Source organism: Mustela nigripes, chromosome 16 (genome assembly GCF_022355385.1).
Source record: "Mustela nigripes isolate SB6536 chromosome 16, MUSNIG.SB6536, whole genome shotgun sequence".
In the NCBI taxonomy this organism is placed as follows: Eukaryota; Metazoa; Chordata; class Mammalia; order Carnivora; family Mustelidae; genus Mustela; species Mustela nigripes.
Window position 1 is genome coordinate 20,472,781 of NC_081572.1, and position 14,262 is coordinate 20,487,042.

Sequence of the window (14,262 nt, forward strand, 5' to 3'; positions counted from 1 at the left end):
TCATCTCTTCTCTATTACTTTCCTCCATAAGGAACATGGATTTTTATTTTTCCTCATATTTGGGGAGAGTCAGCTTCCAGGGACAGATTCCCACCTTTGATTTGGGTTTACTTGAAGGCTATATATGGGGTGGTCCTGGCATTCAAGTCTTCCCACAACCTGGACTGAATGCAACTTTCCAGGGCTGGTATATGTGTCTTCCTTATAAATGCCAGCACAGTTATACTATCTTCCATTTTCCAGACACGTTTGATTCTGTTCATTTTGGTCTCTATGAGTGATGGTCTCTGTCCCACTATATCCTGGAAACTATCATTCAAAACACATCTTAAATGCTCCCTGTTCCATGAAGTCTTTTTCTAGTCACACAGTGTGCTCTCTTCTTAAAATCTATGCAGCTTCTTTTTAAACCCCTTCTCTTATTGCATTTATAGTAAAGGTCATTTACTTTCTTATTCCTTTTACTAAAATCTAAGCCCCTCCCTCCAAGCAGGCTAAGCTGTGTCCCACAGTGGAGATCTCTATACACACCTGCTGAAAGAAACTAATTGTGATTTGTTTTGCTTTCCTCAATGTGCCTGATTGATGACCATTTTAGACTTTGCCATGACGGGAAGATTTGGAGGCAGGAAAAGAATACTGGAGTGGGAGAGATTTTGAGGGGATTTTAGGAGACTCCGGTTCTTGATTACCTCACAGACATAAGCTGACAGAGGGGAAAGAGACATAAGCCACAGAATGTGGCTTGAAAAAGACCTCATTTTCTCTGTGTTCTAGGACCCTGCAGTGAGGGGAAGTATCCTGTGTGGGTGAAGGCCTCTTTCATGAGCTCATTAACTCTTTATAAGAGACAAAAAAATCACTGACTAATAGGGTGATTGTATGAGAATCAACATAAATATTAATGAGGAAAATGCCTGTTTTCTTGCACCAACACCCACTACAGACCTATATAAGGTCTGGAGGAAGAAGGCTTCTACTTCAAGCAAATCTAACTGTAGGCAAAGCACACGTCTGGCCTTCAGCACCATGACTTCTCATCGCTGTAGTTATCTTCTCAGCGGACAGGTTCCGGAGACCAAGGCTGCCTCTCAGTGCCTGTCAGCCATCCTGGCACATGCTAACCGAGCACGTGTGGGGGCAACCCCTCTGGGCAAACCCAGCCTTTGTATGCCCTTCAGCTGCCACACCGCTTGCCCCTTGCCAGGGACCTGCAACATTCCCGGCAACGTTGGAGTCTGTGAGAACTATGTGGAAGGTGCCCCGAATGGCCATGAGAAGGTGACCATGCAGTTCCTGAATGATCGTCTGGCCAACTACCTGGAGAAGGTGCGCCAGCTGGAGCGGGACAATGAGGAGCTGGAGACCATGATCCGAGAGTCGAGCAAATGTCACGAGTCCACCATGTGTCCAGACTACCAGTCCTACTTCCAGACCATTGAGGAGCTCCAGCAGAAGGTGAGGTTTGTGGTGCTTCAGATCAAGGTTTGGTAAACTATGGCCCACTTGGCCTACTGACTGATTTTATAAATAAAGTTTTATTGGTACATGGCCATGCTCATTCATTAATGTATTGCATATGGCTGCTTCTGTGCTCTAATGGCAGAGTTGAATAGTTGTGATAGAGATTCATGGCCTTCAAAGTCTTATATATTTACTGTCTGGCCCTTTATAGAAAAAGATTACTGACATTTGCACAAAATTTTCAGGGCCTGGATTGGAAGTAGAAACAGCCACTGTTGAAAAAAATTTTTTTTTGGTTGTGGGAAGATAATTTCTCAAGTGCAGATGAATGGGAATATGTAAAAGATGAGATGCTGGATTTGAATCTCTCCAGGATTCTGAGTCTATGTTTACTTAGTCTCGGTACTTAAAATTCTAACATTGGGGATCCTGGGTGGCTCAGAGGGTTAAAGCCTCTGCCTTTAGCTCAGGTCATGATCCCAGGGTCCTGGGATCGAGCCCCACATTGGGTCCTCTCCTTGGCAGGGAGCCTGCATCCTCCTCTCTCTCTCTGCCTGCCTCTCTGCCTACTTGTGATCTTTCTTTGTCAAATAAATAAATAAAATCTTAAAAAAAAATTCTAACATTGTAGTTGCAAAAACAGTGCAACCTAAGTTCTGGCGCAGTACAAGGCAGTGTATTCTAGTGTCCTTTATGAACCAATATAGGTCCATTCAGTAGCATTTGTCTCTTCTGCATAGCTCCTGGCCCCTTTGATAATCAATCCAATGCTTCTTAAGAAACTACACCTGGGGCGCCTGGGTGGCTCAGTGGGTTAAGCCACTGCCTTCGGCTCAGGTCATGATCTCAGGGTCCTGGGATCGAGTCCCGCGTCGGGCTCTCTGCTCAGCGGGGAGCCTGCTTCCTCCTCTCTCTCTCTCTGCCTGCCTCTCTGCCTGCTTGTGATTTCTCTCTGTCAAATAAATAAATAAAATCTTTAAAAAAAAAAAAAAAGAAACTACACCTTTGCTTTGGAGATAGGAAGGCAAATCATGTCAAATAGGGATCACAGAAACCCGGATAGATTCACAGAAGACCTTTGGGGAAGTTGGCCAACCAGCATAAGGGACTTCTGATTGAGAATCTGTCCCCCTTCATTTAAAGCTTTCATAACCAGCTAGCTCATTGTTCTGTGGCCTAGATTTCAGATCTTGTTTATATAAGGCTAAGTATCATGGCTGGCAAAATAAAATTAAGTCTCTCTTATATGTTCAGTTTGCTATTCCTTTCCATCTCCCAGTTCTTTTGGCTATATGCCTTTTGTCTCTGCCAAGCATCCTCAAGCATAGCCCCAACCGTGTATCACAGCAGCATTTCTTACATGTTTGGGAGTTTGTGTTGTTCAAGGGGATGTTGTCGTTTGAATCTCAGCCAATGCAACTTCTTTTGACCCGAGGCCATTGATGGCTCTGGGGATAGGGACTTACTAAACCTACTTTCTTTCCCCAGATCCTGTGCACCAAATCTGAGAACAATAAGCTGGTCGTGCAAATAGACAATGCGAAGCTGGCTGCAGATGACTTCAGGACCAAGTGAGTTGGGGTAGAACAGGCAGAGGGAGGAGGCAGGTGCCTAGCCTAACTTCTTGTCTCTTGTGATGCAGTTCGCATCAGAGATATAATTGACCAAGATCCTAAACTGATAGTTACAGCAGGAGAAAAGAGAGGGCATGATGTCCAAGGTCTTGAAAGAACACTCCTCTGCCCCTCGGTTGTTTAGCTTTTATGGTCCACGGCATGTTTGAGAATACATCATACATTTGCTGCTATTGTTCCCAGGACCTGGGGAGTAGGCAGGGCAGTAATGGCTCCATCCTTGTGAAAGTACCAAAGCTCAGGGCCCTGAAGTGACCTGTCTGAAGCCACGTGGCTACTGAGTGGTAGGACTGGAACCGGCACCACATTTCCTACCCCGAAGGCCATTTCCTACCAAATTCTGCTGCCTCCATGAGGGTGTTTCCATGCTGCAGCCCAGCCAGTTGTGAGCACTAGCACTAGGAACTCACAACAAATATCATGCTCCACTGTCTATGATGATGGAGGCTTGGGAAGGTCAAAAGATTTATGCCACCTGAGAAGGTCCAACCCAGGAACAGGAAGGAGCATTGTGTTTTATTGTCTTTCTTTAGAGCTCTGTAGAAGCCTCACTCCTCTGGGGCTAAAGAAAGCTATTTCCAACCTCCCATTAGAAGCGTTTGGCTTCCAATCTGAGAGAGGACCCAGAGTCTGCCTTAGTAGGGGGCATGGAAGAGGAGGGTCTGTGGGGATCACCTGGCATGGCAGTTGTCAGATTACTCTGCTGCCCTGTCTTTGGCCATCAGGCCCTGAGGGCAGATGCTGACCATGTGTCTACCCCAGCACCCTCAGTACTGGCCGCTCTGCCTAGTGGTGCTTAGTGTCAAATGAATGGGACATACCCCATTGCTTTTTGGGCTGGGAGTGTGCCACCTACAAAATAGCAGCTCACAATTAGACTGCAGAAGGATGCTGGTAGAATGGCTGCCAGTGTCCTGGGGCCCCTTTGCTCTCTACATCCTACTCCTATATCATTCCTGCTAAAGGTACCAGACGGAACACTCGCTCTGCCAGCTGGGGGAGGCCGACATCTGTGGCCTGCGCAGGGCACTGGATGACCTCACACTCGCCAAATGTGACCTGGAGGCCCAGCTGGAATCCCTCAAGGAAGAGGTGCTCTGCCTTAAGAAGAACCATGAGCAGGTACATGGCCCTTTGTGTCAGACTTTCTGGGGATGAATTCGGGCTCGTTTGGGGGGAGCAGTGAAGCTCTTCTTCCTGCTCAGGATGGAAGCTCTGCAGGCCTTGCCCTGTGGTTAAACCTCAAAAGCTATGGAGGTGAGCTCCAGCTTTCAGTAGAAAATTGCTCTTCATCCACAGCCTTTGGAAGTTGCTAGGCTAATGCTAGGCTAGTGCCTTATCTGCAGAGGAGCACAGGGAAATCACTGGGGAGGGTAGATAGTGGGAGATGAGGCTTTGGGGTGGAGGGCAGTGGGGACTCTATGACTGGGATGTCCCCCTCCTGTGCCCACAGGAAGTCCACATTCTGAGGAGCCAACTGGGGGACAAGCTCCAGATTAAGCTGGATGCTGAGCCCACCGTGGACCTGAGCAGTGTGCTCCAGGAGATGCGGTGCCACTATGAGGCCGTGGTGCACACCAACCACAATGATCTGGAAGAGTGGTTCCAGGATCAGGTGAGGGTGCTGCCTCAGAGCTGGGAGGGACCCCGGCTTTCCCATGGGAAGGTTGCTGATCATGTCTCTGTGGCTTGTGCTTCAGTCTGAAAGCATCAGCAAGCAGGACATGTCGTGCTCCGAGGAGCTGCGGTGCTGCCAGTCAGAGATCCTGGAGCTGAGACGCACGGTGAACGCCCTGGAGGTGGAGCTTCAGGCCCAGCACACGCTGGTGAGTTCCTGTGCACACCTAGAGGCCTCTGCTTGGCTCCCACTCCCAAGAGCAGTTCCTGGCTCAGTACCGGCCCCCCTTAAATATAGACCAGGACACAGTTCAAACCTCAAATTCCTTGCCTGTGCAAGAACCTTCTCATAGATGTGGATGCTGGGGAATGAACATTCACCCATATGGGGCAGGTCCTGCACACTTATCCTGTGTCTGCAATGAAGAGCAATGGCACATTGTTGGTTATTCTATCTGAGGTCTTCTAACAGGAGCTAGATTGTTCTCCAGGTCTGGCAATACCCCGGGGTATCACAGTCTTACTGGAGAGACTGAGAGCTACAGTCCACAATTTTCCACCTGCCTCCCCCTTTGCCATTACAGAAAGACTGTCTGCAGAACTCCCTGTGTGAAGCTGATGCCCGCTTCGGCACCGAGCTGGCCCAGATGCAGGTGTTGATCAGCAACGTGGAGGAGCAGCTGTCTGAGATCCGGGGTGACCTGGAGCGGCAGAATCAGGAGTACCAGGTGCTGCTGGACGTCAAGGCCCGGCTGGAGGGCGAAATCAACACGTACCGGAAACTTCTGGAGAGCGAGGACTGCAAGTGTGTATCCCAATGTTTGTGCCAATGTCATGTATAAAAACAAAGCCCTTTTGTGGGGATGATTTGAAAGGAGGGGTGGCATGGCAGATTGCATCTCTGGGGACAAACTTGCTACCTGGTAAGCCTGGTGAGCTGCTTGGACATAAGGGAAGGTGTGAGGGAACTTTTCAGCTCATGCCATCCATTCTGCTGACCACGTTATATTCCCAGATGCCAGTCACTGCCACAGGGGGGCCGAAATACTGAAAGCTCAGTGTATTTAGGTTTTGTTAAATTCTCTCTGGAAGAAGTATTCTAGTAACAGGGATTCTTGATGCTCAATGTTAAAAAACATTGCTAAGGGCATTGGCAACCCTTCTTTCATTTTGTCCTCCCATTGTGCTGTGCAAGAGGTAAGGTGGATAGAACACCCCATTAAGCAATAAGGAACAAGACAGGGGGCTATGTGTCAATCAGGAGGGCAGCTGAGCTGCTTTTGCTTGGCCAGCCTTTCTGCCTTTCTTGTCCATGTTCCTTTACCTGCATCCGGAAGGGCTGGTTTTGCACAGGGGCACCATGAGCTCTGGTCCCAGCTCCACTGTGGACTTTCTAGGCCCAGCTGGAACTCCAAGGTCTACAATCCCCTTTTGCTTTTCCGATTTTGAAATGCCTGTGTACTTTTGTCTTTCATGCACTTCTGACGTCAGTGTTTCAAACACGTTTTTCTCTCCGCAGGCTCCCTTGCAACCCGTGTGCGACCCCAGCTTCCAGCACCCCCCGCCCAACCCCTGCAGCCTGTACCCCCTGCTCTCCCTGCCTTTCTGGGCCTCCTCGGGCCTCTTGTGGCTCCAGCTCGACACCTCGATGCTGACACACTCCTCAGCCCTGAGGACTCAGGAGATGGGAACCGTCTGCAGCTCCGCTGTCTCCATTCCGCAGGCCCGACCCCCGAGGGCTTGCTCCCTTGGCCTATAGGGCAGGAGACTGATGCCCGGCGACGCTTCTCTGCTGATGGGCTTTCTAGTCCAGCGGCTCAGCTCTGGCTTCCTCTCTTTAGGGTGTCCTGAACACTTCTTTTGCTTTCTCCTGTTGCTTCACAGTCTGAGAAGTGGTAGGTAGCCTTGTTTTTATTTTGCTAATAAACCTCACTTCGGCAGCACGAAGAGTCCAGGGCCCGTGGTCAGTGTCTCCATCCTATGCCAAGAGTGTTGCCGAGGGACCCCTCGAGACAGCTGTTCCCACAGAAGCAGGGGTTGGGGGCTCCCTCACAGAAGGGGTCCTGGGAGATGGCAAAGGCAGCCAGGACCACAGTTGAAAATCGGCCTGCAGCAAAATGACACCGTTGACAGATACCCAGCTGTAACTGGGTATCCATAAGTATCTAAAACTTATTAGAGCTGGATTCACAGAGCTTTTAAAATACTTGCACCAGCTAAAATCTCCCCTTATCAGGGCAGAGCCTTCATCCTTGTGCAAAGGAGAAGCTCAGGTCAGAGTTTCTGCCAGGACCCCTAGAATGCTCTACTTAAAGTAAGCTTTTGTGATCATGGGCCCATGGCAAGCAAGGCACAGTCCTGGGGATTCAGAGATCTTGTGACAACAGAGACCTGCCAAAGCCTGCAATGAGGGAGCATCTGGTGGCTGAATCAAGACTTGAACCCTGGTCTCCCTGAGTTAGGCCCAAAGCCTATACTTTGGAGGTACTGTAGGGAAAAATATTAAACATGAGAAGTTTTGAGGTAGTGGTTCTGAAAGTGTTCCAACCAGTAGAACCAGCTTTACTTGGGGACTTCTAGGAAATGCAAAGTCTTGGGCCCCACCTCCGACTTTCTGAATAAGCAGTCTGATTTATTGAGCCTTCTAGGTGATTCTATACAGGCTCAAGTTTGAGAATCACAGGGTTAGGGCGTTTCTTTGGAGACTGAACCCCTCATGGGCCAGATGTGTTGTAGAAGGAGTTGGCTGTGGCCTCCTATAGATTCTGTGTGTGAGCAGTATCTCATCGGATCAAGGCAGCACCTTTCCCCTGCACGTTATGAAATGCTGAATGTATTAAAGGATGATGGTTGCTGAGCCTGTCAGACTATCAGTCTAGAGAAGGCCAAATGGACCCACCCAAGCTTCCTCATGAGCTCCACTAGCAAGCTTACTGGCAGCTGCTTGGCTTGGACCTTGTAGACAGTAGACACATGAACCAGAAGCTCCATGTTTAGGCAGCCATGGCCAAGAACAGCATGTCTCCAGAGAGCATCGTCAGAGCTGCCCAGAGATGGGAAGCAGTGAGTTCCCCATCATTGGAGGCATACAAGCAGGTCTTTATAACCACCTGGTGGGGGTGTTGAGGAGGATACTCAGGCATCTGATGGGGCTGGATGAGATGATTGTAGAGGGTGTTTTAGTTCCCAGATTCTATGACCCCCCGAGGTCTAGGTCTTATTCACTGGTGAGGTTACAAGTGTTCAAGGAGAGCTGACACACCAACCCCCACAAGCTGGTTCTCGTCTCCTCTCTGCTCTGTGAGATCTCCAAATCAGAGTAGCCTGCTGAGAAATTTACAAAGTCCAGCCCATCCTGGTGAGGAGTGACCATAGTCCCAAGCCTGAAGGGTGGAGAGATCTTAAGCCAGGCCCTGGTTTTTGTGCCTCCGACTGTTCTCAAATCCAAAATCCTACCTGTTGGCCACCATCTGTGTGGGAAAGACTGATTTGCTTGGAAAGCACCAGGACTTCCAACACAGGGAATATGGAAGGGTCAGAGGCTGTCACACCCTTCCCTCCCTTCTCCACTCTGCCTCTGTTCTTTTTTCGAAGCTGTATAGGTATTTGGGTACAGGTGACATCTCTCTGTCTCTCTTTTTAAGGACTTTTTCCCAAGATTTTATTTATTTATTTGACAGAGAGAGAGAGATCACAGGTAGGCAGAGAGAGAGGGGAAAGCAGGCTCTCCACCAAGCAGAGAGCCTGATGTGGGGCTTGATCCCAGGACCCTGAGACCATGACCTGAGCCAAAGGCAGAGGCTTTAACCCACTGAGCTACCCAGGCGTCCCTTTAAGGATTTAAAAAAAAAGATTATGTGTGTGTGTGTGTGTGTGTGTAATAGAGAGAGGGAGAAATAATGCAAAGCAGGGGGAGTGGCAGACAGAGCAGGCAGAGGGAGAAGCTGACTCCCTGCTGAGCAAGGAGCCTGACATGGGGCTCGATCCTGGGATCCAGGTCACCATGACCTGAGCCGAAGGCAGACACTTAATCCACTGAGCCAGGTGTCTCAGGTGATACATCTCTAAGGGTAGGTCCCAATAAGAAAGAACAATCTTGGTAAGTCTTAATTTAGCACCTGGCCAAAATACCTTTGCTTTTCCTTTGTACTTTAAAAGCTCCTTTCATCCAACAAGTTCAAAGCAGTCTAACAAAACAAACCCACTTATTCTTGCACCGTGACAGTAGGTGAGCATTGCTTTTCCCTTTTAAGGAGAGGGAGAGAAGGTGAGTCATTGAGTGGTTGAGGGATTCTTCTGGTGACATGAAATGAGTCAGTGGGGCCCCAGGGTAATTGACCTGTGCTTCTTAAGTTCATGTCCAGCCCCTTGATTATACTTAAAAGAGGAGATTTGATGAGACATTGTGTGTGTGTGTGTGTGTGTCTGTGTGTGGTGCGTAATGTATGTGTGAAGTGGTTTGGGTTTCCTGGGAAGAAATGCTGGGTGGAGGCATCACTCTGTTTGGGGTGTGTGTGAAGAGCTTCTTCAGAGACCAAACAGTCCCTCATCACCACCATCATCACCATCATCGTCACCAACACTGAAGCTCACATTCATTGAGCCATGGCACTCATCTAAGTTACAGATACATTTATGTATATAAACTCATATAATCCCTGTTTTGGAGTGAGAAACCATGGCTCAGAGAGATTAAGGAACATGCCCAAGGTCACACAGCTAGTAGGTGGTGAAGCCAGGATTGAGATCCAGGCTGTCTACCTCTAGCAACTGTACTCCTAACCACTGTGCTGCACGTAGCCCAAGTCTCCGATTGTGTGGGCAGGATGACAGAACCATAATCACCCCATTGCTTTGGTTCCTTTTCCTTGAAGGAAATGGTAGAGTGTTTATGCTAGCAGAACCACTGCTGAGAATTTCTGCCACAAAGGGCAGCACAAGAAATAAAGGTTGTACCTCATTTCAAAATAGTCTGAGAACCCTGGCAATTTTAATGACTGCAAATCATGAAAGAAGGTCACCCCCACCCCCGCCATTGTTAAAAATACTCTGTCTACTGAGGAAGAGGAGAGAAAAACAGTCCGAATCACTTACCTATCCATCCCTTCACCACTTACAACGTGCTTTCACACAGGCTATCCAGTTTGAAATGCCCCAGACGCCCGGGAGAGGCAGAGCAGGCTCCACAGTCCCCATTTTGCAGGGGGAGAAGTTCAGGGTTGGGAGGGAAATGAGCCCATGAGGTCTCCCTGTGGTCTGTCTCTCAAGCCCTTTGCCCGGTCCCTGTACGCAACTGCTAAGGGCTGGAGGCAGATCTGCCTAAGACTGCCCATTCAGACCGTCTGTCTGATCCTGCGGTGAGGCGGCGCTGATGGATTTTATAGGGTCTGGGAATCTCCCCAAGGAGAATCTTCCTGTGTTTACTCCCATCTTGCCGGATCTTCCCCATCCCAACCACATTTCAGACCGAGCTTCTGTCCTTTGGCCGTCCCCTAGCCTTCTTCAGCTGAGGCTCCCCTTTTACGCTGGACTTTGTGTCTAAAGCTCCCTCCCTTGCCTCTCCCTTCTCCCTGCAGGGTTGCCGGACATGCTAAACACGTGCCCCGAGGCCCTCCACCAAGATGCCTCTCCTGGTAGTAGATCTCTCTCATCCCAAGGGTGGCCGGCGTGTGCCTGCTCACCAGCTGGCTCACGTGTCACCCCCATTTTCCCACATAAGTCTCAGGCCCTTTGACACTTCCTCTTTCACTTGCTTGATTTAATATTGCTTCTTCTTCTTCTGCTACCCCATACTGTGTCCTGGAGAACTCTTCCACGTGCTTGGAAGCATACCCTAGTACCACGATGCCTCTGGGGATCCCGCGGGGCAGCCAGACCACTCGACTGTGGTGTCCAAAGCAAAAAGAACCAACTACCAAAAAAAAAAATAATAACCAGACCTCATGGAAGACAGGATTCTTAAAGGGATTAAGGCTCTGAGGAGACTGCTTCTTTGAATCCTACCCCCGAGTCACCTAGGGAATAGGGTTTACTACTCAGTCTCCTTCGGGATACAGGTAAATAATCTGAAATGGTCTCATCCCCCATCTCCAGGCAGAGAATCAGACACTGGTTTAAAATGATCCGACTGGAGGCTGGGACAGGAATATGTGTGGGAAAGAAGTGAAGGAATAAGGAAGAAACTTTTGGGACGGTAGGGTCCAATGATATCACCTTATACTAGAGGTTGTTGTGGGCCCATATGTGTGCTCAGCAGGACTGAGAGCTCACAGAGGACTGCAGCATGTCATCTCCCCACTGTCCCCGTGTCCCTGTCCCCCGCCCTGCCAGAGATTCAATAAATGACTTCTGCCCTTAATGTTGTATATGCAATTTCCTAATTACATTAAATACAAACATATTTCCAGACATGTCCATCTCACATCTCTTAAATATCTCACCGTTTTGTTTCTCAGATATTTTGGGGACCCATATGAGCCTGAATTGCTCATAAAAATATAATCCTCTACCAGAACGATGATTCTTCTGTTCCAATATATCCCTGTGCCCAGCATGGAGAAGCTGCACCATAAATGTGCTTTGAATAAAATTGATCTAAAGAAAGAACGTGGGCTTGATCGTCTCTTGACCACTCAGTTTCTCTTTGAGTGAGTACAATTTGCAGATATTTCAATTAGGAAATCGAGAGAGTACACAAAGTTGACTCCTAGCCCGTGTGAGTTCTCGAAGACCTTACAGTGCAGGAGTCCCTTTCCCCCCACTAATCCAAGAAGCAAATTCACTCAAGCCTACTGGAATTTTAAAAAACACTACAAGGCAGAGGCAAGATTTACAAGGGGATGGCAGCATTGTGTTCACTCACCAGTCACTCCGTCTCCTGTCCCTCTCCTGAATCCTTGTGCCATTGCATCTGTGGGGTGGCCAGCAGGGAAAAAAGAATCTCTGGTTGTAGCCTGTTCATTCCTGTGTCTTTGGTGTGGTTTCTGGTTGGCCATGATCTGAAGCCAGTGCAGCTCTGTCCTCCTCTGCTCCTTTCTTCCTTTCTCCTGTTCACACCTTACTCATTCTGGAACAGGAGGCATTGTCCCCTTCTGATTATGCTGCCGCATATAGACAATCCTGTATTTCTCAGCCACAGACAAATCTCAGACAGGATCATGGAGGTGATGCTCTGGTCTGGGCACCTCGGGAAAGGTCACTTCTTTTGGAGGCCTCAGAAGCTGTGATCCCATGTCTGTAGATCTTTTCTGAATCATCTTGATTTACATCATGTGGGACTCTCAGCAGGGTGGGTCAGTCTTCTGCCCATGGATTTGGGTCGTCTTGGCTACTTCTCAGCATTGCATTCTCCAGGTGCACTCATTTGAAGATGGGCTCACTTTGTCGGAGCAGCATGGCTGCAACGGTTCTGAGGATTCTTTCCTTGCTTCTCTGGTCCGTTGTTATCTCTTATTCAATGCACTGCTCCTGGTTTCCATTTCCCTGGTTTCTTGGCTTTGCATGCAAATTCTAGTTCTGCTTTTTTGTTGACCCAATTCTTGAATCTTCTCTTTCTTAGACCTAAACACTCTCCTTGGACTAAAGCCCCTGTGAGGCTGTGCTGGCCAATCAGTGGGCTCGGCCAGAGAACTTGAAAAACTGCGGCCATTGTTCTGTGCTCAGCGGCCAGTGTCCTTGGGTAGGGAGGAAGGCAGGGGTGAGGAACTGCTCTGGGTTGGAAAGCCAGTGCTCTGGAGCAGGCTGACAAGAGGCAGGAAGCAGGATGCCAGTGCTATTCCCTCTAAGCAAACACTCATCAGTCTGATGGACAGGCCTTTCCATCTGTCCCAAGTGAGACAGATGCTCGAGTGAGACAGATGCTCCCTCTGCCTGGCCTTGCATCCTTCCTCTGGAAAGTCTCAGTGGTGCCTGCCTCAGGACCCACCTATTTCTGCCCCTTTAATTGTCTGGGAGGAAAACAAAGAAATTTTGGTTTTATTATAAGTCTGGGCTTCTTTGTAGTGTGGTGGGGCTTTCCGTCTGAATGGCATTATAATAAGTGGTGAGATAATGACTTTGGAGAGGGTAGATGGAGGACCTTTTATCTGGGACCCAAGCGGAGTGCTGCATGAATACCATCATGAAAGCTTGTTGGGGAGAAGGACTCCAATAAGTTGTCAATAAAACTACCATTCTGGCTGGGAGCCAAAGCCACAATGGAAATTGAGATGCTGCTACCCAAGATGCAGGGGGTACCCCAGTGGGGCCTATAATTATGCAACCTTTATATACTCAGAACTTGGGCCACCCCTTTCCACAGACCTTCTGGTGCCTTCCCTCCCCTCCCAAGTCAACCCTGTATGACTTCAAGCTTGCTCTGCCAAACTTGCTTCTGCTCTGTCTCAGCAGTTTCTATCCTGGTGCCTTAGTCCTTGGATTCAATTATACCACTACAGAGCCCTCCTCAGTGCCTTTTAACATTTGGTTCTTAAACCAGATTGCGTGTAACTCAGTAAGGCTGGGGATGGGGTTCCAGGACGGGATGTGGCCCATCTTCTGGGTGTGTTGATTTTACTGAGAAGATTGGGCAAAATCTTAGAAAGTTTAACTGGAAATTGTAAAACTGTTCTTTGAAAATATTAAAGCCAACATGGGCATATGATGGAATATAAGGTCAATACACATGAAGTTTTAAGATCATCCTCCTTTGGGCAATCTCTCGATTTCCCCGATTATCTGCTCATCCTGGTCTAAAGCTAGACCAGTGGTAAGGTTTGACTAGCAGTGCCTTTTTCCTTTCCAAGCCAGTCCCAGATACTTCTCCTGGACAGTTAAAATACATTTATATGATTCTCTCAGGAATCCTTCCAAATGATCTCTTCCTCCAGAAACTTCCCTGTTCTTAAAGCAATGATCAGAGCCTCTTCCTTTGAAATGCTTCTATAATCCATGTACACAAAATATAGGAGGCATTCCACAAACAGTTCTCCATCCTTCTCAGCCATGGCCCAACTCAGTCCTTATCCACATCAAGGCTTACAAGGCTTGGAATGGTGCACTATTGAAGGATTCTTCCCTTAAAGCAGATGGAAAGGGAGTTCAATGAAACTTCTTCTTTGACTCAATCCCAGTCCCTCCCTAGAAATGCCAGGTGGGCCAGGAAATGAGTCTGAGTATGGGTTTACAGGATCACATAACACAGAAGAATGTCATTGGATGGACCAACTCCCCATTAACAAGGGCAGATACCTGGGCCAGACTGTGTGGCCTCTTTTAAGATCTACCACAAAACTCTGATTTTATGGGTATACTGCCTGAAGAGGAGTCCTGACTTAGCAAGAAGCCCAAGTAAAGAATTTTATGGGACAAGGGACTCTTCTGAGGAAGGCAAATAACAGACTGAGGGAAGGGCATTTGAAAACCAGAGAAGACATAGAGAGAAAAAAGACATTACATACCATGTCCACACCCTCTGTGAAGGGAATATAAATCCTCGTCAGAGGAAGGAAATCCACAAGCTCCTTGGAGAACTTGGACTCTGTGTTCAGCCAGGTGCCTTGCTCCCTCC

At 48.4% G+C, this 14,262-nt stretch overlaps 1 protein-coding gene across 1 annotated transcript in view; it reads left to right on the plus strand.

Moving 5' to 3' along the window:
* The first annotated feature begins 1,029 nt into the window (after positions 1–1,029).
* Positions 1,030–14,262, plus strand: part of LOC132004121 (keratin, type I cuticular Ha8-like) — a 14,585-nt gene continuing 1,352 nt past the window's right edge. The window contains exons 1-6 of the mRNA XM_059380225.1: positions 1,030–1,458; positions 2,953–3,035; positions 4,064–4,220; positions 4,552–4,713; positions 4,799–4,924; positions 5,300–5,368. Coding sequence (XP_059236208.1) covers positions 1,030–1,458; positions 2,953–3,035; positions 4,064–4,220; positions 4,552–4,713; positions 4,799–4,924; positions 5,300–5,368 — 1,026 coding nt within the window. The remainder of the gene's footprint in view (positions 1,459–2,952; positions 3,036–4,063; positions 4,221–4,551; positions 4,714–4,798; positions 4,925–5,299; positions 5,369–14,262) is intronic.